The sequence below is a fragment of the Colius striatus genome, chromosome 1 (assembly GCF_028858725.1).
Source record: "Colius striatus isolate bColStr4 chromosome 1, bColStr4.1.hap1, whole genome shotgun sequence".
In the NCBI taxonomy this organism is placed as follows: Eukaryota; Metazoa; Chordata; class Aves; order Coliiformes; family Coliidae; genus Colius; species Colius striatus.
Window position 1 is genome coordinate 54,773,986 of NC_084759.1, and position 27,835 is coordinate 54,801,820.

The 27,835-nt window shown below is 39.5% G+C and overlaps 1 protein-coding gene across 2 annotated transcripts in view; it reads right to left on the minus strand.

Moving 5' to 3' along the window:
• Positions 1-5,470: 5,470 nt before the first annotated feature.
• Positions 5,471-27,835, minus strand: part of NALCN (sodium leak channel, non-selective) — a 218,647-nt gene continuing 196,282 nt past the window's right edge. For both annotated transcript variants that reach the window (XM_062020546.1, XM_062020545.1), the window contains 14 exons: positions 24,949-25,042; positions 24,306-24,412; positions 23,830-23,904; positions 20,636-20,755; positions 19,506-19,574; positions 17,525-17,673; positions 16,730-16,823; positions 15,704-15,836; positions 15,015-15,130; positions 12,565-12,722; positions 11,755-11,905; positions 8,178-8,327; positions 7,387-7,504; positions 5,471-5,664 (listed from right to left, as the gene is read on the minus strand). In XM_062020546.1, coding sequence (XP_061876530.1) covers positions 5,471-5,664; positions 7,387-7,504; positions 8,178-8,327; positions 11,755-11,905; positions 12,565-12,722; positions 15,015-15,130; positions 15,704-15,836; positions 16,730-16,823; positions 17,525-17,673; positions 19,506-19,574; positions 20,636-20,755; positions 23,830-23,904; positions 24,306-24,412; positions 24,949-25,042 — 1,728 coding nt within the window. The remainder of the gene's footprint in view (positions 5,665-7,386; positions 7,505-8,177; positions 8,328-11,754; positions 11,906-12,564; positions 12,723-15,014; positions 15,131-15,703; positions 15,837-16,729; positions 16,824-17,524; positions 17,674-19,505; positions 19,575-20,635; positions 20,756-23,829; positions 23,905-24,305; positions 24,413-24,948; positions 25,043-27,835) is intronic.

Here is a 27,835-nt window from a genome sequence, read left to right on the forward strand (position 1 = left end):
TCATGTCCAGATTTTAATCCACCAGGATGAAACCTCTCCTGCTGGCATAAAAAAAATCCTGGGTCGATTTTTGTGCATGATAAAAAATTATGGAGAAAATCTGTTTTTCATTGACCAAAGTATAGACAATTTAAAGCCAAATACAACAAACAGGTTTTGATGATATTTTAAACTAAATGAAAAGTCTTCATTTCAAAACTGAGGTGCACTGAGAACTGGACATATTAAGGAAAAGGTAAAACTGTCTTTCTTTTCTTTTCTTCTTAGCTTGGTCAGAACTACTGAGAGTCTGTAGAAGTATAGATTTGGGGTTTTTAATTAGCTACTAAAATGAAAAAAAAACCACCAAACCTCCCAATCCCAACACCCAGATTTCTTCTTTTTCTTTCACAGTTTTCCTTTTTGTTTACCATTTTCTCTTTTTCTTGTTAAAAATATTACTTGCTTTCCATCGTGCTGACTGTAAACAGACTCCCCAAGCAGTATGAATTTACCAAATCTGAGAGGCAAAAGTACCTGATCTGAATATGTAGTTCTGTGGAATGGGTGCAGAGACAGAAAATCAAGACTCATTACACTTATAAACTGACACCAAATACATTATAATGAAGTAATAGCTAAGTTGAATCCCCCACTTCTTGGGGGAGAATGCAGAATTTGCCAAGGCATTGTCTGCCTTATATGCAATTGGGGAACAAAATCTAAAAGAAAACCAGAATGCTAGACATAAGAGAGGATGTGACATCCAACTTCTCTGCCACTGAACTCAAGCACCAACCTTCAGTGGTAAGTGCACTAACAAACAGTAATCCCACTACAGCAACTTCCATCATGTGGAGGATCCTGGTACAAACCAGTTTGCTTCCAACCTTGGCAAAAGTTTTTCTGAAACAAAGTAATGCCCACAGAGACACTGGAGGCTTGTGCTACTGGTGGCTGCTGCTTGAATTCAGAAAGAAAAGCCTAACGGCAACAGCTCTTGTGGCTGATGGATAAGTTTGGGTTTTTTTGTTTCCTCTTCTACCTGTACTTAAGACATTTCTTGCCTTTCCAGTAAGCTACCCTTTTATGAAACACACTTGTGTAGGTGTTCAAGTAATTTACCCATAGTCCCCAATGCAGATATGTGAGACAGGTAAAAGTATGAAACCAGTAAGGACACTGGAGTAAGTATCTGAGACAGGAACCTGTGGGGGTAAAAAGGGGGATAAAAAGCCATTGCCTGTACACTTAGCTCACTGATGGGTTAATAACTTGGTACTTGGAGATTCTTCATTGAGAACAATGGGCAACAGCTGCTAATGGAGTCTGACACTATTGCCCTTGGGATGAAGAGGAAGGTTAATAGAATTCTAGCGAGGCTCCCGTTGTGTTGCAGAGCAATTGAACAAACCAGGGCAGCCAACATCCCAGCATCAGCCTATGCATTGTGTTAAGTTTGTCTGTGGTGTTACTAAACTGCCTTCAACAGGAGGAAGGAATTCAGCCTCCTAAAGAGAAATTAGTGGAGAATGAAATAATTGTATTGGTAATTTTGTTTGACAACTCAGGCCAGTTTGTTTTAGCTTGTGGAAATGCTGCAGGAGAAGGAGCGCACGTTCTTGGATGGGAGATTTACTGCACATCTTGCTTGCTGGGTCTCCAAATGTACTGTTACAATGATGTGACCTCTTCTGCTTCACTTATTCATCCACAATAACAGGAGCTGTGGACATGTTGTGAATAAAAGAAGAGAACAAAGAAGATTATTCTCACAAAGTCATTCACTTGCTCTTGGCATCTAAATCTTCTTTGGCTTCTCAGAAGCTGTGATACTGGTCTTTGAATGCAGGCAATACTGAATGTAATGGTATTTTGAAGATGTTTAAGCTTGATTGGTCCTCATTAGTTAAAACAATGACAGTATTTTCAGCTTGCCAGATAAAAGTGTACTTTATGTTTTTAGCTCTTAATTCAGTTGGGTATCTTCCAGTAGCAAATGGTTTCAGGTAATTAATTTCTTCATTACAAAAGTGATTGTCTCAAATTTGACCTGACTTTGGAATGACATTGAGATACATCTTTGCTGCATGCTTTCAGACTTCCCACATGCTGTTTTTCATTCCAGCACTGACAACATGCACCACGCTTTTTGCCCACACAAGCCATGAAGACTTTAACAACTTGCTTCCTATGGAACGGAGCTCTCATAGTGGATGAAAAGGAATTTAAACACTTTATTCTGTTATTTTTTACAGGATAACTCTGGATTTATTTCAGAAGCCAAGAGCACCGTAGGTATAACATTCCCCTGGCATTTTTTTGTTTACCTTTGTGTAGAGTCTGGTCTTGTTTGAACTTTTCTCTCAAGCTTTCTGGATTGACTTTGATTTCTCAAAACACTCTTTCTTCTTTGTGTCTCTCCATTGTTTGCGTAGGCTGTTTGAACTTCAGTCATTCTTCAGCTCTCTTCTCTGCTCCTTCACATGCAAGTGTGCATTGGCTGCTCTGCTGCAGAGTAGGAGGTTATTACTTTCTTTAGTTCCTTTGGGGTGCCACACTAAGGAGGTTTTCACCTTGACCTAGTGACCTGGGTGCTCTAATACATACTATTTTCATATCTTTGTAGCTGCATTTCACTTCCTGTATCTGTAAAATGAGGGAATAAACAGGTGATCATTGGTTTCTCAGAGGTAGTTTGCCAGTTAAATCAGATGGTCCAGGGATCCCAGGTTTTGTAAGATACTGGAAGCCAGTTTATGAAACCATTACAGTGTTTCCACCACGAATTTCCTCTTGCCACACATATTACATCCAGGCTCTAAAGCAAAGAAAGTGGGTCAAATAAACACAAATAACACATAGTTCTACATAGTCCAAATTTTGGAATGAGTTCCTTCGTGGCAGTGCTGATGAGGTCAGTTACTGGACTTTTCACCAAAACAACAAAGGCTCTCCAATTAGAAGACTTTGAAAATACCTTTTTAAATAATCCCATACAAATCACACACCTAGACACTATGCAGCATTATCACAGAAGAGCCAGATATAGCAAATCATTGAGTCATGGAATCATGAATCACAGAATGTTAGGGGTTGGAAGAGATCATCTAGTCCAAACGCTCCTGCAGAAGCAGGTCTACCAGATTGAGGTCGCACAGGAACGTGTCCAAGTGGGTCTTGAAGACGTCCAAGGAAGGACACTCCACATCCTCCCTGGGCAGCCTGTGCCAGGGCTCCCTCACCTGAACAGTGAAATAGTTTTTTCTTATGTTTAAATGGAACTTGTTGTGTTCCAGCTTCATCCCATTACCCCTTGTCCTGTGGCTGGATACCATAGACAAAAGGCATGCCCCAACCTCCTGACATCCGTTAAAATGCAGTTAGAATGAAAACCAGAGGAAGGAATATTACTTAAAGCAACTCACTTTTCTTGATGGAGTCCTGTAAGGCAAGAAAAAAACTCTTTGCCAGATTTTTTTAAAAGATTGCAGCAAGAATGATTCAGAAAGATCTGCAGTTCAACATGTTATTGAACTTTCAAAGATATTGTCTTTTATAAATACAATATTTACCTTTTTGTCATATATAGGAAACTTCACCTTAAACAAGCATAGAACAGAATGTGAAATAATGGATTTACATATGAAGCTTTCTTGATGGTTCATAATCTAGTAAAGAAGAGAATGCACACATTCTGTTACTATAGAGTTACAGCTGACTAGATTTAAACTTAATATACCCCAAAACACATAAAGAAACCACAAAATATAGATATGTTCAATATGATTACTTTGAAAAAAAATTAAACTATGTTCAACTCTACACAGGCAACAAACCATTGACAGATGCCAAGAAAACTGTATTTTATGGCCAAAATTAATTTCACATTCATGATGAAGGCATCAGTGAAATCAATGCTGTATTCTGAGTACTCTACATTAATGGTTTGGCCAGAAAAACATCACAAAGCACTGGCTTTTTTCTTCTTTTAAAAGAATGTATTTATTAAGTGGTGACGTACATTAACTGTGAGCCTCTTAGAAGATCTCACATCAGGCCATTTTAGAGCAAACTATCATTTCCATAGGAAACAATGGTAACAGAAAGGTCCCAGTCATGCTAAAAAGCCAAGTCAGGGGCCAAGTTATAAAACCTGCAACCTCTTAGTTCTTCCCTGAGGGAAGGGCACATTTCTACCCTACATTTTTAAACGGTCTTAAATTCTGAAACTAACAAACTCTGCTGCATTTTGTGGCTTTTCCACTCCACCTCCATATCTCCATAGCATTGGCCTTTCACTGGAAAAACTGTTATCAAAGGGATAGCTGCTTTTTCACCAGTGATAACCTAGCACTACTAGTGCTTCATAAAAGAAAAGAAGCTAACATGTAAAAATATGATGCATTGGGATAAAAGGGAGAAGGTATTTAACCAGAGTACAGTGTCATACCTTAGCTTTGTAGGGCTGTAACATGAGCAGTAACATGAGTAAGTAATATTCAATTCTACCTATACAGGGAAAACTGAACTGTATTTTAAAAGCCATACAATACTACTCTGTAATTAGAACCCCTAACATGCTGATTTTTGTCACACACACAAGAAGAAAGTTATCTTACAACTACACAAAGAAATGGCAGTCAATTTACAATTGGATAATGACACCATACATATGTGCAACCAGTATATTCTGAAAATGAAGCATACAACCATGGTTTTCACATGGAGGTCTTTTGCTGGATGCTTAAATGCACAGTTCTAATGTGGTGGGCTTTTTTGGTTTTTTTAGGGTTTTTTTCCTCAGTTTTCTCTATGAAAATCAAGCTCTTTGCATAATTAACCAAACCCCAAAGATATTTACATTTTTACAGCCAATCCTTCACTTTCTGATTTTAAAATGAGTCATCCTGTACCTTGCATATTTTAAAAAAAGGTCCAGAAAAAAAGCTTAGATTTGCAATTCAGTCTGTACTTTGTAAAAATACTTCCCTTGAACATGAAGTCAGTGCTGACCTCTTCAGGTCATTTGTGAATAAAAAAATCTTTCCAAAGAAACGTTACTTAACAGGAACCGAGGGAAAACACAAAAAGAAGGAATACATTACCGCTGTATTATAAAGTATGGCCACTTTAAAGTACAGTATAGGTTGAAGAACAATACAGAAGTATGTATATCAAAATACTTTTTCATTATGTAGCTACAGAACTTATAAAGTCTTTCAACACTCTGTCTGCTAAAGGTAATATAGTCTCTGGCTTTGTTGATACTGCTATTGTATGCAGGTTTCTCGAAGTACAGGTAGTACTTACACAGAGGTTAATTTTAACACAGAAGTGTTTGCTATGCTTCATATGACAGAAGAAAAAGCATTTAAAAAATTATGACATTGATTTTAAATAAATCATACATCACACAGCATCTTCAATTCTAAACACGGAAAGCTTGACTGTATTTGAAGTGGTTAATGAAGTATGCCTCAAATTTTTATCAGATATCAAGAAGGTCCTCTCCACTCTCATCGCTCTCCACAGTTAATTGTCTTGTCCACCATTTCTTGACTTCTGATCCACAAGAAGCAGCATCAGACATGGGATTCATTTTGCATACAACGGATTTCATAGTTGAGCGTCCACCAAAGCGGAGGTTGACTGACGACACTGAATGGCTTATTGGTTTGGGGGCTATGGAATTAAACAGAAAGTTCTGTATTAGAGCAGATCTGCTTCTTCAACAATTTTCTTAGAGTTTGGGTATGCAGAACTAGCTGGAATAGGGAAGCTTTAAACTGACTTAGTGCAGAAAAAGTAGGGCTCTGTTCTAATGTCAAGTTTTTTTTTCAGCTCCAGCTGTTTACATTGCTCCCACTCATCTGCTGGTAGAGCAGTTTAACTGAGCAGTGCCTCATTTCCTTCTGCTAGGATAGCTGATGCAATATATCTCTTCTTACCTGGCTAATTGTAACCTAAATGGTCTTGGCAAGTACTTATATGAGCTGACCTAACAAAATGGTGAAAATGGTAAGTGCTGGAAACAGGGAGGGAAAATTGCATTTAGAGGTGGCAGCGACACGTAGAAAGTGATATTTAACTATGGTCTAGGGGTGGAAGCCAGTACAAGTTGCTGGTATGGCTTTATAAAAGCACTGAAACACACGTGGAAGTATATGAAAACCACAATTGATCTTAATGATGCTATTAATAATCTAAAATAAATGTCTCGGATGGAAGGCAGATTACTTATCTATTGGGCTGTACTGTGCATGGAGCTGACTCTCCTCTCTGAGACTGTCCACTGAGTACCATTTAAGATTGTCATGGCTAAGATCTGAGCTAAGGAAGGAAACTCTGAACTCATCTTCCTTACTTGAATGTCCTATCCAGTCGGCTACAGTAGTACAATTCCTCCTCAGCACACTTCCCTTTTTCTCTCTCTTCCAACAAAATGTTGATTTTTGCTGCTCAGTGACATTTAAGTAGAAAAGATGGATTGAAAGCTCCCTATTAAGCTGTCTTGTTTCTTGGATAAGTACTCTTAAGTAGGCTTAATGGTGTACATAGCACAACCATCTCTTCTGCTTCCACCTAGAAATACTTAGGGTCTGAACAGTGGCAACCTTTGAAGGCAGCACTCTGACTTGGAATAGAACTCACTGATGACAGCTGAAAGCAGGTTCCTGTGCACACATCTGAACACATGGATGTGGCAAGAAGCAGAGGTCAATATGCAATTTAAGAGAATATTTCAGGTGTTGGAAAGCGCTCATGAGATAAAGTTTGAGTATGGCCTCAGACTGTACCTAGGCACCTCTCCAACCCTCCTATAAGCATCCTCCTACAAGGCATAGTTTAGCCTTTCTTTTCTAGTTATTACCTAGGCCGTAGCTATTAGAGTAACTTGAGGATGTTTCCTGTTTCTGGGAAAATTAACAGGAAACTGATTGTACACCCGGCCAATTCCAGGCTGAAATGAAGATTCAAAAATGTATTATTATATGTCTGGTATGCTTGGACAAGACAAGGCACTCAGAAGTTATTACTGCTTTTGGGAAAAACTTCACTCATTTTCTCTTGCTTTATAGGACAGAAGAGAACTCTAAATGTACAAGATGCTACCCAAACATATGGCACAGCACAGCCTACAAGCCAAAGATCCTCAGCAAATGTATGAACAAATGAAAAAACCCAACCACCTGCACATGGTAATGCTTGAGCCCATCTTCCAAACTTTCAGAACTGGGAGGAGAGATTCCTGTATTTCCTCATGCATGAGAACAGCAAAACCCTGATGTGGGTGCAAGTAGCAGATGAGGCAGAACTGGGAATTGTGAAGCCTCTCATGGCCTTGTTATTGCACAGCAGTGATTTGGCACATGGGGACTCTCCTGGTAAATCTTTTCCACTTACCTGATGGCAAACGCCACTGTCCAAACTTCCGCTGAGGCTTCCCAGCATCTGAGGAGTCCTGTCGATAGCCGCCTCTGTCCGACAGCGTTGGGCTCAGGAGCTGCTGCTGGCTACTTGTCTGAACAGAGGAAAAACAATCTCAGTCACAGTCCTCCACTGCATGGAGATAATCCTAAGAAGGGTTACTTTTCTGTTCTATTTCCAAGCTTTATACATGAATACAAACATAACATATTGCCATTTGTTAAAGCAACAGAGTTTCTATTCTTTACTGTCCTAGAAAATTACTACCAGTAGGAAAAAATAAAAAGACCCTTTGGGGTCAATTCCATGATACAGTCCCACTGAAAGATACAAAATTGTTCTCAGCCTTCTACAGTGGAGTCCTTGTGTTGTACCTTCTTTATTTCCTACTCTGGAAGAGCACAGGACTGTCACTCAGAGGACCCAGAACGCCCAGTGTCGTCACCCTTAGAGTAAGAACTACTTCAGAATGCTTGAACAGGAAGCTTTACATCTCTGAGACTGCCCACAGCTCAAGCTAGAGCTGAATGTTGGTGCTGCCAGAGTTTTACAGCTGATTTATGGTGTTAGCAAGACAGTTAAGTAAGATGGGGACCTAACTGCCTTAGATATCTTGCCTTTACATCAGAAGGCAAAGACTGAAGCAAAACAAGATATTGCTTTCAACTTTTACAGTTAAAATGATGTTTAAAAAAAAATCACAATTAAGAAACATGGAAGTTTTCTGGATTTGTTCTGAGTAGCTGACAGTCTTCTGGTTAACATACCTCTGGCTGTGCACTGTTATCCTGATTAATAGCATTCATATCTTCACTTGGCTGTGTTGTCTCAATGCTGGGATGATTCAGAAATCTGCTCAACTCCTGCTGTTGACTCTCTCGTAGACTATGGATGATGCTGCACGACTGCTGTTGCTTCTATCAAGGTACAATATATGACAACAAAAATATTCTCATTGGTGTGTCACCATGTTTAATTTTTTTTTCTTTAAAGCCTTTTGAATGTTTAACCAAACAGTGAGTGCCAGATGTGGATATGAGGTGCACCGATAAAGCTACACATATCAAACGATTGCTACTGAAATAAAGTGACCTCCAGCATTTGTCTAACATTTATGTAGAGAATACAGGATGAAACTTACAAATGGTATTAAGCTGGAGGCAAATTGCTTCATTTTTGCTTTAAACCTGGAGTTTGAAAACATATAATAAATTTTAAATTTATGAGTTAGAAGTTCTTGCAAAGAAAAAGGAACAGGGAAATTAGGAGAGATTCACTAAGAATTCACAGAATCGTGGGATCATAGAATTGTTAGAGTTGCAAATGGCATTTAAGATTATGAGTCCAATCACTCACTTCACACTGCCAGGCCCATCACTAAACTAAACCATATCCCTCAGCACCTCATCTATGAATTTTGTGAATACCTCTAGGGATGAGGACTCTACCACCTCCCTGGGCAGCCCATTCCAATGCTTAATGACACTCTCAATGAAAAAGTTCTTCCTAATGTCCAATCTAAACCTCCTCTGGTGCAACTTGAGCCATTTCCTCACATTCTGTCATTCATTACTGGAGAGAAGAGACTGATTCCCACCTCACTACAACTCCCCTTCAGGTAGTTGTAGAGAGTGATCAAGTCTCCCCTGAGCCTCCTTTACTCCAGGCTAAACAACCCCAGCTCCCTCAGCATCTCATCATAATACTTGTGCTCTAGACACTTCATCAGACTTCTTGCCCATCTCTGGACATGCTCCAGCACCTCAATGTCCTTCTCATAGTGAAGGGCCCAGAACTGGACACAAGCATTTAAGGTTAACCTCACGAGCATCAAGTATAGGAGGACAATCATTTCCTTGGCCCTGTTGGTCACACTATTTCTGATACAGGTCTGGATGCCATTGGCCTTCTTGGCCACCTGGGCACACTGCTGGCTCATGTTCAGACAGCTGTTGACCAACAGTCTCAAGTCCTTTTCTGTAAGACAGCTCTCAAGCCACTCTGCCCCAAGGCTATAGCATTGCACGGGGTTGTTGTGGCTTAAGGGCAGAACCTGGCACTTGGTCTTGTTGAACCTCATGCACTTGGCCTTGGCCCATCATCCCAGCCTGTCCAGGTCCCTCTGAAGAGCCTTCCTGCCCTCAAGCATGTCTACAGTCCCACCCAGCTTGGCATCATCTGTGAATGTACTGAGGATGCACTCATTCCTCTCATCCAAATAATTGATAAATATGTTAAACAAAACAAGATCCAGCACCAAGACTTGGGGAACACCACTGGTGACCGGCCACTAACTGGATTTTTCTCCATTCACACTGGCTCTCTTGGCCTGGCCATCCAGCCAGTTTTTCACTCATCTCAGAGTAGGTCCACCCAAGTCACGACAGCCAGTTTCTCCAGGAGGATACTGTGGGAGACTGTGTCAAAGGTCTTACTGAAGTCCAGGAAGACCACATAAACACCCTTTCCCTCATCCACTAAGATGATCCACTAAGATCATCTTGTCATAGAAGATACGATTGGTCAAACATGGCCTGCCCTTCATAAAGCCACATCGGCTGGGCCTGAACCCTTTGTTATCCTGTATGTGCCCCAGTTATATAACTGGCAATGAAAAAAATTATTTCATGGGCTTTGGAATAGACTTTCAATAAGACTGAATAAAACAGTAGTGGAAACCTTGGGACTGAGTAAAGATTTACAGTACAAATAGAAAAACAAACCCACTACCATTACGATCTTAAAATCTAATTTGCTTTTAAATTAAAGTAAACAGCCCTTAGGAAAGGTTTCACTTTCCTGGGTAGTTTTCATGTGCTCCCTCTAGAGAGACTTAGAGGCTAACAAGAGAATTTGAAAATATATATTAGCTTCCATAATTACATGCAGTTTATAAAAGGTTCATATAATGTGAAATGATCTGAACCATATTATTAGAGTGAAATGAATAGCATATTTACTTTAACATAGTGTAATTCAATATCATAATGAAATGAACAAAAGTTGAACAAACCCAGAGTGGAGAGCTGAGATTAAATTTACTGGCATTATTATTAGAGAGACAAGATCAAAATGAAACTATCTATCTGAATATGTCTTGAACATTGTTGTTTCAGCCTGAATGTACATTACATTCAAATTGTCCAGTTACGGTTTTTTATACATTTACAAACACAAAAAGCCAGATGCCGTGATCATAGGTCTCTACAGAGAATCTCCACTGACAGGAAGCGAGCTTTTATGAAAATAAAGAATGTATGCATCCAAACCTGGTTTCAGCCTTACATTAACTGAAAAAATCAGACATCAAGGCAATCAGGTTGTGACTTTTTTATATAAAGGAACAGTTGTTTTTGGAATAGAAGAACAACTGCAAAACCTAATTCAAATTTCCTAAAACTTTTTAATAACAATTTCATCCAAGACAAGCTTTGATCAGCAGATATTGTAGCTATTCTGAGCAAGGGCAAAAATGTTTCTGATAATCATAAGCACTGTGTAAACAGAATACAGAACTGGCTAAGTCTATACTAATAAATCAAACAGATGGGATTTCCTGCAGTGCTGAAGTCAAGTGATAGGCCTTGCACAATCTGGCTAATCTCCCCTCTTCCACACCAGACAGTTTCAACCACTGCCTACTGGAAACAGCCTCCACCTTGCCTCATGCCTGGAGGGCAGTGATGCTCCCTGGACAGTGCTCTGCGAGAGCGTGAGTATGCATGGGCCAAAACTGTGCTGAGGAACATAGTCATGTGTATGGGTGACTCCAGATGAGTCCTAAGCCAATGCTTTGGCCCTGCTTAATTTACTGGCATAGGTACAGATACTGTGTGCCATGGCTCATAAACCCAATGTGCATATGTGCAACACTCATTTGCACCCACAGTTACTGTAAGGGCTCATTCAAATCATGTATCTTGTATCAAGTTCCATTTAAAGAGTCATCTGCTGGTGACTGATCATGGTATCATCTGCCAGCAGAGGCAAGGAAATGATACAATTACATTCTGTGAGACAGGATTAGGCCTATGGGGTTTCATCAAATTACATTGTTTTTCCTTTGTTCCTTTGACTTTGGTCTCAGTACATCTATCTTCCTGCTGTATTGAAAAGACAGTTACATTTTTGGCAGGAAGACAGTTTTTGCCATCAAAAGATGCTTATTTTTGTAGCACTTTCAATTGAGCTGCAACTTTTTGCTGAGTTAGCAACTGCTAAATACTTCTTCACATAAATATTATCATGACTCCAGAGTACATGAAGCATAGTGACAGTAAATTCCAGTATTGTTGAGCAATATGGTTTCTGCAACCATTTAGATCCTGGTTTAGCTTGACTTACTGCTCTGATTCGCTTTAAGCATTTCTTCAGCCACATGCGTATGGTCTGTTTGGCCACCTCCTCTTCTATAGTATATTCCAGTTGTTCTCTAGCAAGCAGCTCTTCCAGTTGAAGACTTTTTCTGATGTCAACGGATCTATACGAAAGCATGCTGGAAGAAACATAGATTCATGGTTTTGTAGAAAAAAAAATGGTGACTTTACTTTTTAGTTTAGAAAATCAGCTTATGCTCTAAGATCTTAGTGCAAAAAAGACACAATGCAAATGTGTGCTATAAAATTGCACTTGAAGCTAAAAAATGCTGAGATGATACCAAATGAGATTTGTGATGCCCAAAACAAATTAATACCCTATCATCTACACCAAGTTATTCAATACAGGTGAGTTGCTGACCTGTGAGCAACCAGGGCATTTGTGGTGACTTTCTTTCCCCCCCCTTGTTTACACTTATATAATGTTCCCATTCTTATTTTATTTCTAGTCAGACTCACTGTCATATTGCTACATGTGGGGACAACATTTTATTGCCTGGGATACAAGAACAACACATAACTGCTTTTTATGACAAACTGTCTCCAATGAAAACATTAAAATTACTTAGAGCTGCTTCCCTAGGACCTGTGTTTTCTATCACTAATATTTTTGCAGGAAAAAAAGGGAAATCTGATTTTTTTGAATTACATTTAAAAAGGCAGTCCCTCTGTGGCTACCAGCCTTGCCTTTTCCCAAGCCTAATGAACACCTGTGAGCCTGGAGGGAAATACAAGTGATTCTACCCTTTGCACGGGTATAGAGAAAAACTCAGAGTACCTGAGCACATCATGGAAAGTGACATCACCACCATTATGAAGCCGTTCCATTTCATAGCACATGTGCTTGAACAGCAGCTTATCCTTGTCGAGATCCACCTCCAGCCTGCCCCGCAGAAGCCTCAGCAGAAATTTCACTCGGAAGGTAGGGATTACTCCCTGGGTAAAATTGCATAATGGATGTTAAAATATTACTGTAACCCAACAACCAACTCAGACATTTGACTTGATTGGTGAGAGAAACACTATTTCTCCAAAGACTCCGTGTCAAATCCTGGCCTATTTAAGTCACTGTGAATACATTACTGAAGAAGATACACATGCAGCCAGCTCTTCAGCACATTTACAGCAGCCTTTGCTGTTATTTCACTGATATACAGTAAGAATCTGTGCTGTTAGTTTTGCCAGGAATTTTCCAAGTTGCTTGGGGATTTGGTTTCCCCATCAACATTAATCTGTAAGGAGAATTATATGCTCAAAGAGCTGCCTTTGAAAAACTGAAAAATAAACTACAATGTAAACATTCACAGCTGGACCTATACCTGGCTGTAAACGTGTTCCCTTTCCTGTGCATCTTTGGACAAGACTGGAGTTTACTGGCTTTGCAAAGGTTTTCTGCTCTAAGTCAACTTAGCACATATATTTTTTTGTAAGAACAATTTAGATCCACTGTTAAAAAACTTGGATTGAAACTATTTCCCTCCAAAGCTGTGGTATCCATACTCTTTAAATATTTAGGTCTGCTAAAGAAGCCTAACTGGAACTATTTTTGCTGCAAAGTGTCGTTCCACATTAGAAGGAGATACTATCAGTGCTGGGCATGATGGATGCAGCAATCTCCACCTTCATCGGTACAGACTGTCTTCCATCTCTAGCACAGCCCTGTGCCAACCACAAGCTAACAGCTTCTTTCACCATAATGTTGTTCATATTCAAAACTTAGTGATGTAATGAATCATTCAGATGATGATTTAACTTGTGTGGGCATCTGAGCAGCTCAGTCTATCAGATGCTCTCATTGCAGAATCACAGACCACTTGAGGTTGGAAGGCACTTCTGGAGTTCACCTGTCCCACCCCCTCTGCTTAAGCAGGGCCCTCAAAAGCCAGTTTCCCAGGACCATATCCAGACAGCTTTTGAATATCTCCAAAGATGGAGACTCCACAACCTTCCAGGGCAATCTGTGCCAGTGCTTGGTCACCCTCACTGTGAAATAGTGCTTCCTGATGTTCAGAGGGAACCTCCTGTGTTTCAGTTTGTGCTCAGTGTCTCTGATCCTGTCACTGGGCACTGCTGAGCAGAGCCTGGATCTGTTCTCTTTTCAAGTATTTATATACACTGATGTGATTCCCCTGAGCCTTCTCTTCTCCAGGCTGAACAGTCCTAGCTCCCTCAGCCTCACTCATATGAAAGATGCTCCAGTCCTTTCATTATCTTTGTGTCCCTTTCCTGGACTTTGTCCAGTATGCCTATGTCTCTGTTGCACAGAGAAACCCAGAACTGGACTCAGCACTCCAGATGTGGCCCCAACAGTGCTGAACAGAATGAAAGTATCCTCTCTGTTGGCCTGCTGGCAATACTTTCCCTAATGCAGTCCAGAACACTATTAGCCCTCTTTCCTGCAAGGGCATGTTGCTGGCTCACGTTGAACTTGGTGTCTACCAGGACCCCAGATCGTTTCCTGCCAAGCTGCTTTCCATCTGAGCAGCGCCCAGCACATACTGGTGCATGGGGTTGTTCTTCTCCAGGCCTATTTCCCCTAATTCAACCACATGAGGTTCCTGCCATCCCATTTCTTCAGCCTATTTGTGTCCCAGCTGGATGGTAGCATGACCCTCTGGCATATCAGCCACTCCTCCCAGTTTGGTGTCAACTGCAAACTCGGTGAGAGTGTGTTCTGCCCCATGATCCAGATCATTAATTAAGGAGTTGAATAGGATTGGACTTGGTATTGACCCCTGGGGTACTCTGCTAGTTGCTGGTCCAATGAGGCTTTGCACTGCTGATCACCATCCTCTTGCCTGGACATTCAGCTAGTTTTCAGTCCACTTCACCATCTTCTCATCCAGTCCATACTTCATCAGCTTGTATATGAGGATCTTACTGGAGACAGTGCTGAAATCTCAGCAAAGCCCTTTTGCAGATCAGCCACATAAACGGATGTGGAGTCTGCAGACTTCCAAGAGAACAACTCTCAGCAGGAAAGATGCTGTTGTATTGGTCCTATGAATATCTACATTTCTTTAAAACCTCCCATTATAAGTCTTTCACAGTAGTAAAGAACACAGGTTACTATTTGAAGGGTCATGAAAGTTAGATGGTGCTCAATGAGCTTTTCCAACTTCAACAGTAAGCGCTCACTAAGTTTTGTCAGCACAATTTGTTTTTTCCAAATGGTTTTTTTCAAATGTAAATATAGTGGACTTCTGTACTCATTACCAAGTTTCTTACCTCTCTTTTGTCATCAACCATGTTCCATATAATTTGAAAATGCCTAAGATCATTATAACTTAGAAGTTGGTCTTCTTCAGTTGAGTAAAACAATGAGAAATTCTCCACGATAATAGCTGAAAACCACAAAACCAAAATACACTATAAGGAGAGACTGTAGTTAACGTTCTAACCAATTAACATCTACAAGCAACAAGGAATTTCAACAGAACATGAATTCTGTGGTATAAACACGTTAATAAATGACTTTAGCTTGATGTTCACACAAGAGTTTTGAAAAGGTAACATATTGTCATGCTACATCAATTTCCACTGTGCTAACTTTTTAAAAGTTGTATCTTAAATGCTGGTGAGGTACCAAATCTAACACCTTCTACGATGAATTAGGTGAATTCCAGTGATGTTGGGAAAATGTTAACTGGAGGAAGGAAAAGCTCAGAAACTGGTATTTCTTAGGGTAAATATTCTCTACAAATACAATACATATCTTTTTTAAAGAAAATTTTAATTTCCAAAAGTCCTGAGTTTTAGCACACACCATGCCAGAGAAGTATGAAAAACATCATATGCATATGAGGTAACAGTGATAGTACGAAGTAACCTCATATCTGAATAGCACAAGAAGCACACATCTAACATATTACATGCCAAGATGGGACTTTTTGTTATTAATATATCTTTTCACTTACCAACAAGTAAATTTAGCATAATGTATGCAATGATGACATAAAATGAACAGAAATACATAAGAGCACCAGCATAATTTCCACAGTCTGTTTTCCAGTAGGTGCTGTTATCTGGTGTACAAAATGGAGGCTGAACCTTCAAAACAGAAGAAAACAAAGTCAATCATAGAAAGAGATTCTTAATTTCCTTGCAATCGATACAATACTTATGACTATCATTTCTTTAAAGCTTTCCAGTTAGGGAATAATATTTTAGGCATTACTGTGGGCAGGTTCTTGTTGTTCCTTTAGAAGTCAGAAATCAGAAAACAGAGAAAGGTATGACAACAAAGGCTTAAGTGTGGACACATAAGGCACATTATCCAAGACCCGCCTGGACATGTTCCTATGCGACCTTATCTAGGTGACCATGCTTCTGCAGGGGGGTTGGACTAGATGATCTCTAAAGGTCCCTTCCAACCCCTGCCATTCTATGATTTAATGATTATGTATTACCCTACTGTAAAAAAACAACCACTTGGTGCTCTGAAACATGGTGGTTTTCAAAAAAGCTTCCCTGCCTATTAATTTTGATAAGGAAGAGAACATGACTTTCATTGCAATGGAGATCACAGACAGAAATTTGCTTTGGCAAAATAAAATGTTCCAAGGACAAATTTTGATGTCATTTAGACTACCACTCACACGGAATGAGCTGAAGTGCAGGCATTGAAGACAAAATTAATCTGAAAAGGAATACTGCTCCAGTCAAAGCAGTGGAAAAGTGAGCTACTGCACCTCTGATTTTGAAAACATATATTTTTGCTTTAAAATCATGTAATAGCCTAGCCCCATGAAATATCACACTGTGAGTGTGTGATTTGAGCTGCAATTTGTGTCACGTTCTGAGGTTTAGCAAACATTATACCTCTTGAAGAGATAAAGGCAATCACAACATTCCTTGCACAAAGGTAAGATAATGGAAACATTTTGAGATGGAAGCGTGTCTCATGTTTCTTGCCTACTTATGTCTGGCAGTATTGTATTTACCATGCAGTCATGCATAATTTTGTTCCAGTCTTCTCCAGTAACTATTCGGAAGAGTACAGTAATAGCCTTGCCAGCTGACGAAAAATTTGCATGTCTGTTTTAAAGAATAAAAGAGAGAGAGAGAGAGAAAGAGGGGGTATTACTTCATGTCCCAGAACTAAAATGTCAGTAAGAAAAAATGCAACTAATTTCCATTTTCTACTGTTCTAATTATTTAAAAATAGTTACAGTATTATTGGAATGTACTCACTAAATTATTTATTCCATGACTTAAGATACAATAACTGAACTTTAGCTCAGACACAGGTCTGAGTAGTTTGGCTCATTTTATCAAAGAGCTAAAGCAGACCCAAGGCCAGATCCTATCTCCTGTCTCCATTCTCTTCCTGAAGCATGATCATGCTATTGATTGGGAAAACTCCAGTTCACAGAACTCCCCTCAGTCTCTATCAGCCTGGTATACAGATCCTCTTCCTGGGTGATGATGATAAGGTGTAGTAGATACACTGCTTCAGCAGCTCGTGACTACCGCAGTGCTGCTTTGAAGCATATTCTAGCTGGCACAATGAGAAACAGCTCTCAGTTTGCTCTGGGCTGGACTGGGTGTCATCTGGCCCAGTGCATGAGGACTGGAAAGATGGCTCAGCATCTCCTATCAGAAATTCTGTTTAGAGCTCTTCAGTTAGACCTGAGGACTTGTCTGTTTTTTACTATGGTAAACTTCTCTCTAGAAGAATGTCATTTTTGGGGGGCTGTTAAAAGAACACCCCATGAATTATTAAGTACATACTGTACCTGTTAATGTTCTCTCCATATTTTACTGTACCAAATAAAACCACTCCAGCAAAAGCATAACAAAGAAGCAGTAAGAACATTCCCACTATGATGAAAAAACTCTTGTACATGCTGACAACCACAGTCAGGAGTAGCATTTTTAGTGTCACCTGGAAGGACAGAGAAAAGGCAATCCATGACACCATTCAGGAAGGCAGATATAAAAGGGAAAAAGAGCTATTGCAATTTTGACAGCTAATTCTTTACACATATACATTAACTGATGAGCTCAGTGAAATGGTACATTATGAATCTAATTGGAACTGAACATTTTGCATCTTCCTCTGAAACCGAGAGTGCTTTTGCTTGTTAAAGAGATCACCATATCCGTCTAATTTACAAGATCAAGATGTTGCTTCTCAAGGAGTATTTATAGGATAACGGAGTGTAGCATAACACATCAATAATACAGCACAAGCTTAACTACTAATATTCCAGCAGTATCAAAACCAGCATTGCATGAACAGTGGTGCAGTAAACTATTTCAGGCTTATATGAAAGTGATGCTGTTAGGTGGAAACCACAAACACTGCAGCTACCTAAAAGAAGGGTTTGAGATATATAAAAGGGATTTCAAGCATGGCTTGATTAAACTAGTAATTTCTCACACAAGTTGGCCAAAAAGCTTAAGAAGAGAGAATAATTTTGGAAATTACATAGGCCACAGGCCTAGATAATATACTTTATTATATTACTTTATACTTTATTATAAAATATCTTATAATATACTTTATAATATTATTTTCCCATGCATGTTGCACATTTTACTCTTGCTAAAGTTGTTGCCCTAGATTGTCCTAACACCCTTAACCACTCTGGATCCTATGGAAAATTCTTTTTAATGAGACCAAGGGTAGTGTTTTTCTTTAGAATCATGCCAAATTGATAACTCATGTGGATTTTCAATCATCGCATTGCATCACAACAAAGAAATTAGTGAAACTGATACAGCTCCTAACATGAAAGCACAAATGACTAGGTTAAAAACATTGAAAAAAACTTTAGGATCAATCAGAAAGCTTTGAAGGCAATCTCTTGGTCTGACTGCATAGGAGGAGCAAGGACTTTTCATTTGACTTCCAAAGGTCTACAGGTTCTGTATAGCTCAAAAGAAAACTTTTAATCTTTTCTGAATAAACCTTCTGACTTACTGTTCTTTACCCCAGCAGCCCGGTACAGCAGTCTTTTTATCACATTTACTTTAATATCTCAGACTTCACAGAAAATGTTCGGATAGTCTGAGGAGTTCTACAGTAAGAGAATGCAGAGCGTCACCACTCGTTAAACAAATGTGTTTGTTCTCTGCCTGTGCTTATTCTGACAGCCTACTCTCAATTGCATCAGAGCAAATCAAATGCAAAAGGAATGTGAACTTTAGAAGTGACTTGCTTTGTCACTTGCGAGTATCTTGGTCGAATGTTTTGTTTTAATTGAACATAAATCCTTTAGTGTGATAAGACATACACTGTAAAGAGATGCAATACACAGATCTGGACCCTGGAGGAAGAAACATCTATAAAGCAGCACAACCATAACACGATGGACGAGTGCATCACCCAACACTCCACTGTCCTTGCAGAGAAAATAAATAAATAGCATGCACATCACACCACATTGAAATGACAAGGACTGAATGTAACACAATGTATGTTCAGAGTTTTAGAGAGCATTTTTAAAACACTGTGTGCCATTGCAGTTTCGCTACCATAAAAAATGCAGCTTTCCCAGTAACCATGCTATGGTGTTATCATATAATATACCTAAAATCCTGACATTTTAAAGACAGCATGTAGAACTGGAGACTGCTGCTTGAAGTCTCCTTTTTTTGTTTTTTGATAAACAAAATGCAGCCTTACAGAATGTGCACTAGAGACTCATAGCACCTAGTTCTTTAATGCATACATGAGTGCTGCAATGGTTGTAGTTCCTAATTTATACTCACGTGCTTCCCACAAATTGAGAAAAACCTGAAGACGATTACGCATGCCCCCATCATGTACGTGTATGCATTCTGGAATAGAAATGCAGAAGATTTAATACATTGTTTCCCAGGAATGTCATGGAAAGACCATGATAATTGTGCTTTTAATAATGTAGGTCAGTCACCATGTGGAATAAGAGAAATCATTAACTGCTCGCACAAAAATTTCAATAACAGTGGAGCAGTAATAAACTAACAGATGATGCTCTACTTCAAAAACACTAACTCAACCTACCCACACATGAAATCAAAAAACCTTCAATCCTCTATTAGACAGGCTGCAATTATGTCCAGCAGTCCCAGTCTCCTTATCGAGGCAGCTGCTGGCTTACAGAAAACTCCTCAGGCCTCTCAAGCTTCTCAGCAGCTGGGAGCAAACAGTGAATGTCAAAGAAAAATAACCAGTCACACAAGACAGACCTTCCTCCAAAGAGAGCTTAGGGCAGAGAAGAGACAAGCCTGAAGCCATTTTAGGATTATGACTTGCAGTTTATGATTGGTAACAAGTACCAGTCATCCATTTTCCTTCCCTCATAAATAAAGGGAACCATGGATGTGAACAAATTAAAAAAACTGGAGTGGGATAGAGGGACAGTAGATTTTCTCCCCTCTCCTCCATGTCTTTTTGGATTAAACATTGCCCCTTAACTGAAACCACTGGTCCAGAATTGCTTCTGTGTTTGGGACAGACTGTATTTTTCAGCAATTTTGAATCTATGTCTTCTTCCAGTCCTCTGTCCCTGTCTGGATTCTGTACATTGCCTCTTTATTACTTGATGCTCATGAGATTGCTCTCGGCAAGAGCTCCAAGTCTTTTCAGATTCTTTTTCTCACTTACACTCCTCCTACAGACTTCATCTTTCTACCATATTTCTAGACACTATCTCACATCAGTAAGAACACTTTTGTGCTTCATCTTTGTCCAGAACAATGGTTCCTTCTTCTTAGCACCAAGTTTAATTAGTTTCTGCCATATTTCAGCCTTTTCAAACTTCCAAGGGTTTCTCTGGATATATAGCAGTGATCCTACAGCTGGTGCTTCACAGTGAAAATCAAGCTTAGTCACTGGAACTCTGATTTGTAAATCTTACCAGTAAGGCAAAGTGAAGTATCACCCATATAACTCCAAGAGATGTCACCAAGAGATCATACCGATTTCTTCTGCTTTGCCAAAAGCCAGAAGGTGACATAGCAATAATCTTCATCGTGACCTATGGAAAAAAAACAATCCAATTTTTCAGTTGTACTGAAGAAACAATTATTTCCTGCTACAGGAACCTCTTCCATCCTCTACAAAGTTTAATTTAGTTCATCTTATGAAATATTTTCAAACAACCAAAGGCAGGTTTCTTGTCAGATAACAGTTCCTGTGCAGACAAATTAGACTAGACTAACTAGCTCTGAGGGAGCTGGGGCTCTTTAGCTTGGAGGAGACTGAGAGGTGACCCCATTGATGATTAGAAATATATAAAGGGCAGGTGTCAGGAGCATGGAGCCAGGCTCTTATCAACGATGTCCAATGATAGGACAAGGGGCAACGGGTACAAGCTGGAACACAAGAGGTTCCAAAGAAATACAAGGAAGAAGTTCTTCACTGTGAGGGTGAAGGGGCATTGGAAAAAGCTGCCCAGATGGGTTGTGGAGTCTCTTTCTCTGGGGACATTCAAAACCCACCTGGATGAGTTCCTGTGTGACCTACTCTAAGTGGTCCTCTTCTGGCAGGGAGGTTGGGCTAGATGATGTTTCCAGGTCCCTTCCAGCCCTTAAGATTCTGTGATTCTGTAGCCAGGTCATACAAGTTTCCCTTAGATGGAGCAAAACTAGTCCTTGTGGAAGACCACAGCTGACCAAAACCACCAGAAGAGCAGTATCCACGAAGTCTCTCTCTCTCCGTCAAGTACCAGTGGAAGAAGTGTATCTGACCATCTCAGGCTGAATGTTTAATGTTCAGATTTCTGAAGTGAATATGGACTTAAGATTTCTTATACTTAAGCAAGTAATGATGTTTAAAAACGATTACATCAATAATATGTAGCTGAACGAGGTAGCAGTATCCTATCCATCTAGTTGTCACACCATTACATTTGAACTCAAGAACATAAGCATGTTCTCTAGCACATATAGGTCAAATTAATTAAAAAGTTTTATCATACTGTGAATACTTCTTGCTTTAAGGAATACTCACTCTGTGCTCAGTACTATCTGTACTCGGCAGTATATAAGAGAAGACAGACAGTACATTTTAAAATGTGCCTCGTAGAAGACAGCTGCCAAAGTGCTTGTTATCTCCAATACAGGTAATCAAGCTGCTGACATGAATTTTAAGAGTAGATACTGATAAGAAAGAGCCACAACAACTAATATATATCGAGGTAAGGAGATGCATGTAGAGAGAAAACTGAAGAGTTTCTCATACACAATTCGTACTAAACCTCAAAACTAGTCAAGTGTTAATGCATAAAGGCTATAAAATGTCAGGCATCCATTACACGATTTTTTTTTTCCATCCCACCTTGCCATACTGTCATTTAACAGTATTCTTTACATTTCTGAAACCTAAACCACATGTAAAAGTCACTAGTTTCAGGGAAAAGACTGCTAAAGCAGGTCTTTGTCAAATAGGTCACACAGGAACGCATCCAGGAGGGTTTTGAAAACCTCCAGAGAAGGAGACTCCACATCCTCTCTGGGCAGTCTGTGCCAGGGCTCCCTCACCCTCACAGGAAAGAAGATTCCCTTCTGGTTCAAGTGGAACTTCCAGCTTGTGCCTATTACCCCTTGTCCTGGGGTGTCCATAATCTTGAACTGAATCTCACACCACGCAAACAAAAAATCACTTTATTCTGTGATCATCAGTGTGGTAACAAAAGTGAGATCTAGGAACTCTTCCTATTCTTCTATGCCGCATATACTCATGTGAGCAGTATGGGTTTAAGACTGAATCAGGAGTCCTTTGACTGGACATAGGGCCATTAGCTGTGCAGAAAGCTTTGGTCTTATTCATGGATCATGCCTGTTAGCAGTAGCAGACTATGTACATAGTAGACTCTGTAACCAGACTATGCTGCATTGAAGAAGATCCTAGTCAGGAAGCTGCTTTGTCTCTCCAGAAATTGTGTGCGCTCACAGTGGGACAGATTGCCTGTTGAGACAGTCAATAAATTTTTCTTGGTTCTGACAAAGTGTCTTTGAAATGTTAGAATTCTATTTGTTTCCCCTGGCAGTATAAGAGAAAAAGTATTTCCAAAGACATAGCTACTAGGTAAATTAAAACCTGTCTGTGCACAATACAAATCAAACTTTTCTGTGTTCACTCAGTCTCTCAAGTAATACTGATTTCTCCTGAGTAGGGAAAAAAGAAGCAACAACATGGACGTACTCTGGCTACAGCTACAGCTGCTACAAGGTATTCACTTCATTGTTTATTCATCACTGTCAGCAAAACCTATCGCTAGAACATAGGAACTGTCATCTTGGATTAGCGCAGTGGGAAACAGTCTACTATCCTGTTTCTGATAGTGGTCAGTATCAGCTATTCAGAGGTAAATGAAAAACACTGAACTAATCTAATGACAGAGGAAGTATCTTCTTTAACCTCACAAATGCGTGCTTTGTTACACTAAGGATGTCCATATACATTTAAAAAAAAAAAAGCTTTTAAAAATGTGTGTTAATCTTTAGGTTAGAATCTTGTGAAAATAGTTAATTACATCTTGCATGGTTGGTTGTGGTGAAAATTTTCTCATAGGTTAAAAACCATTACCACACACGATCCAGATTTGTGCAACAAGAGACAGATAATACTGGAACTTGACATAATTTATTACAAGGTATGAAAATGAAATATGCTACTTAAAAAATCCAAAGCAAAACTAAAAGAAGTTTGAGGATGTCACATCTACAGAATAGTGGGGATTAATGCACCAGGGAAACTATAAATGGATATGGAAGAACTTCCATGATACAACACAGATGTTGTGTTGTACAGAGTGAATTTAATCTGAGATATTCTGCAAGAAAAGAGTACACTGGATTCACAAAAACACACATTGAAATGCTCAGAGCTTAATATTTATGAAATTATACAAAGCTCAAGGTGGTGGAGATGCACGACTCTAACAAATAAAAAGGATGTTTCTACAATACATAAGACAAGCGACATGGAAAGCCCCAAATGTACATGCCCAGAAATAAAAACCATTAGCAAAGAATGAGACATCATCCCTAAAGACAAAATGAAACATGTACATACAAGTCAATCTCAAGAAGTCATAAAATACATTACCTCAAGGACAAAAATAAAGGTGAAAACAACAGACATTGTTGCTAAAGGCACAGTCACTGGATCTGCAGCATCCCACTGAAATGCAAACAAAATCCATTCATAGAAGAGTAGCTCTTTAAACAGAATCAAATCCCTTCTCATTGCCTTAACTTTTCTTGTAGTATTTGCTAATGAATACATTTCCCTTTAAAATATACTCAGGCAGGAATGGCATCCTGGTGTATTCTTCTCTCACAGATTTACAGCTCAAGTGGAAATTAAAAATAGTGGACCAGACTACAAAAAGGCAGAAACTGAATCAGCTCTACAAGTTACAATTAATCTAAAGTAAATTGTGCCAACAGTGATTTCTGGATCTAGAAATCATGTTTTCCTACATACATCACAGTAATGGCCCAACTGATTGTTAATTGGTGGTAGGAAATGTGTAACATGCTCTACTACTATAATGAAATGCTTAAATGAAACACAGTTACCTTAACTGATAACAACACAGACTGGGCCAGAACAAGTACAGCAATAGTTCTCTTAAAAAAGGGATGCTGAGTTATATCATACATCTTAGCTCTAAAGCCATCGTTATCTAAAAAAGAAAGAGTTCAAGGAGAAGAGTTAAAATACACAATGTTGCTTTTCCTCTATTTCTCGACAAATTTACCATGTTCATTAGTGGCAAAATAATCCCTCACCAATTTCAAAATACGTTTTTAATTTTCTGCTACAATTTCCCATATCAAATAGTGCTTCTGAAAATATAATTTCAAATACTGAGCACCAGTGTTGCATGAAGGCTTTGGTACTAGTAGGGCAACTGCATCATTCAACTGCTGTCAGGTTAATACATTCCATTCATATCATTAACAGTCAACTGCAAATATTTTTCATTTAGAAATTCATTTTTTCATTAAGGCTTATCCTAAAACCATCGAAGCACAACCTTTTTGGGGGTTGATTTTTAATAGCCTTATGCAGAGATCTATAGTTGGAGCCTGTTTCCACATTAACTTATGCACAACCTCCTAGTGGCCTCACGATTGCAATTTTAATTTGAATCGCAGACTCCTGGGGAATGATGAACACTAGGGCTCAACATGAATAAAATCAAAATATCTTTGATACCCGGACGAGGTGGGAGATGAAGAGGTTGTGCTATCTTCAGTCTGCTTTTCAGATCTTCCCATCGTCTCTGATCTACAGTCAGTAAAGCTGTCCCCTTAATAAACAAAGAGAAGCTCATAAAGCTTTTGTCATGTAAAAGCGAGAACATGTAATGCTGCAAACACAAAACCAACATCCTCTTTGGTGCCTGAAATAAAGTTACATACACTACTCTCCTTAAATAACACACTGTTTGGGTAAAGGAGTCTGAAGTATCAGCTGTTACTCAAGAGGATTTCTGGATGCATTAGCTGTGAGTTTCTGGGACTCAACTCAGCAGGCACAGTTGTTGCTCTTTGTAGCAGCAGCCCAGTGTGGGCAGTGAAACCCTGCAGGAGGTCTGCTATTTGACTGAACATCATTTGCCAGGAAGCACTGTTTTAAAGAGTGGTCGATTTTGTCCGGATTTTGTTGCAGAAAATCCTGTGGCTCGTCAGTGTCGCTACAGTTTCTCGGGGAACGAGCTCTCCAGGAGATGGCTGCCATTCTTCACAGCTCTTCTGCTTGGGGCATAATTGAAATAAAATGATAGTATCCTATGAATATACAAGAGCTCTCCACAAAAGAAGCACAAAGAGAGGTGCAGATACACCTTTAGGGCAGGTAATGTGTCTAAGTGTTTTCATAACACAGGAAGAAATAAGTAAACCCCAAATAGAATTCAATGGTATTTAAAATAATCTTCAAAACAAAATGAGGTCCTCGTCACTCCAGAGAACTGTAAAATCTCACGGAAGGAGTCTGGAGTTACAAAAACAAGAGAGACCTTTTCAAGGTAAATGTCACAAGCCTGTCTCCCGGACACTTGGCTGCTCCCCCAGCCAGCACAGAGCTACACCGAGCTGGGCGAGGGCTGATGTGATCTTTGGGGCTCAACTTGGCATTGGCTTGTGTAGACTCTGGAACTGTGGCTGGCTGTGAGGCTGATAAGGTCAGGATTCCTTGCACTCAGTGGACATAATCTCTTTATGGAGCCATATCACCAAACAGCACGCTGGGAGGAGGTGCATTCCAACAAGATGCAGACAAAGTGACAGATGTAAAGATTCCTATTGCTCATGTCAAGCCCAAACCATATCAGAGATGTTTAAATTAAAAGGCAACTCATTCCCCCCAGTGTGTCTGGTCCATATTCTTGGAGTGTTTTAACTGCAAATAAGAAAAAAGGTGGCAAAAAATGTGGACTTTGGGAAATTTAGAAATAGAGATGCCAAGTCGCTCCGTTGCTCAGAAACTACCACTTCCACCAGCGGGATCGTAATAAAGGGACCACAGAGCAGAGTCCCATGAGTGGAACTACTGCTGAAGAAGCCACATTCACATTCAGACTTCAGCTCAAAACTTGAGTAATTCATATCTTCACTGCCAAATGAATATATAGGTCAGGTGAGAGTTGGGAAATCAGAGGTGGTTGGACTCCCCAGTCCAATGTCCCCATACCTGCAGCTCTGACAGATCACATGAAATGCTACAGCATATCTGAAAATATTTTAGTGGTTTTTTTTAAGAAAATTGTTTGTTCATAAAATAGTTTATTTAGTAATTGTCCAATTCTGACTATCATAGAATTGTTACAGTTGGAAAAGACTTTTAAGATCATTGAGTCCAACAAGTCACCTCACGCTTCCAAGCCCATCACTAAATAAAATCATATCTCTCAGCACCTCATCTATGTGTCTTTTGAATGTCTCTAGGAATGGTGACTCCACCAACCTCCCTGGGCAGCCTATTCCAATGCTTAATAATCCTCTAGGTGAAAAAGTCCTTAATGTCCAATCTAAATCTCCCCTGTTGCAACTTGAGCCCATTTTCTCCTGTCCTATCATTCGTTACTGGAGAGAAGACATTGATCACCACCTCACTACAACTCCCCTTTCAGGTAGTTGTAGAGAATGATCATGTCTTTCCTCAGCCTCCTCTTCTCTAGGATAAACATTCCCAGGTCCTTCAGCTCTTCCTTATAAGACCTATTCTCTAGACTCTTCACCAGCTTCTTTGCCCATCTCAACAACTCCTGACACCATGTGTCAGTTGGGAATCAGTTGTCAGTTCTAAAACTAACTGAAAACACCAATAGCTTGGCCAAATAATTAGTTTTAAGAAGACACAATTTAACTTCACATAATGTTCTGTTTTGCTCTCTTTCTGGACTAGTTGTCAGTCTTTTCCTCTATCTTCACATTTGTTTTCAGCTCTTCACTCTACTTGAATATTGATTGGGCTGATATTTTTTCCCCCACAGCACAACTAACTAACATATTCATCTTTTCTACTGAAATCTGAAGATCTTTATTTTTCCCTATAGTAAATACATGAAAGGTAACAAGTACTGAAGAAAAAAAACAGAGAAAAACAAACACTGTATGCCACAGCAGATACCTGAAGTGACTAAGAAACAACTGAAGAAGCTGAACCAGATGACAAAATGAAATATACTGGCTGTATTTTTAGTCCTGTGTAAATTCTATGGAGGTATTGCATGATGTCTCTCCTAAGTGTAATTTACAGGAAACTAGCTTTTCTGATGTTCAGACCAATGCAGACAGGGAACTGAGAGTGTTCATAGCTGAAAAGGTGGTCATAGTTTGAGGAAAATATACAAGCAGAGAAAACCACCCCAAAAGAATAAATGCAAAAATCACATAATTTTCTGAAAATAATGGGAGCCCTAATTCAGCCTCTACTTTTCAGACCCCTGCATTCACACTGACAGCTCACACAGGGGAAACCTGGGCTAAGATGAACTGTTTAGTTATCTCCTGTGCTCACAATCCTTATAAGCCTCATGTTCGTACCTTCCTGTTCCCTCCCATTTTGAATCACAGTGAACATAAACTTCTACTTTTCA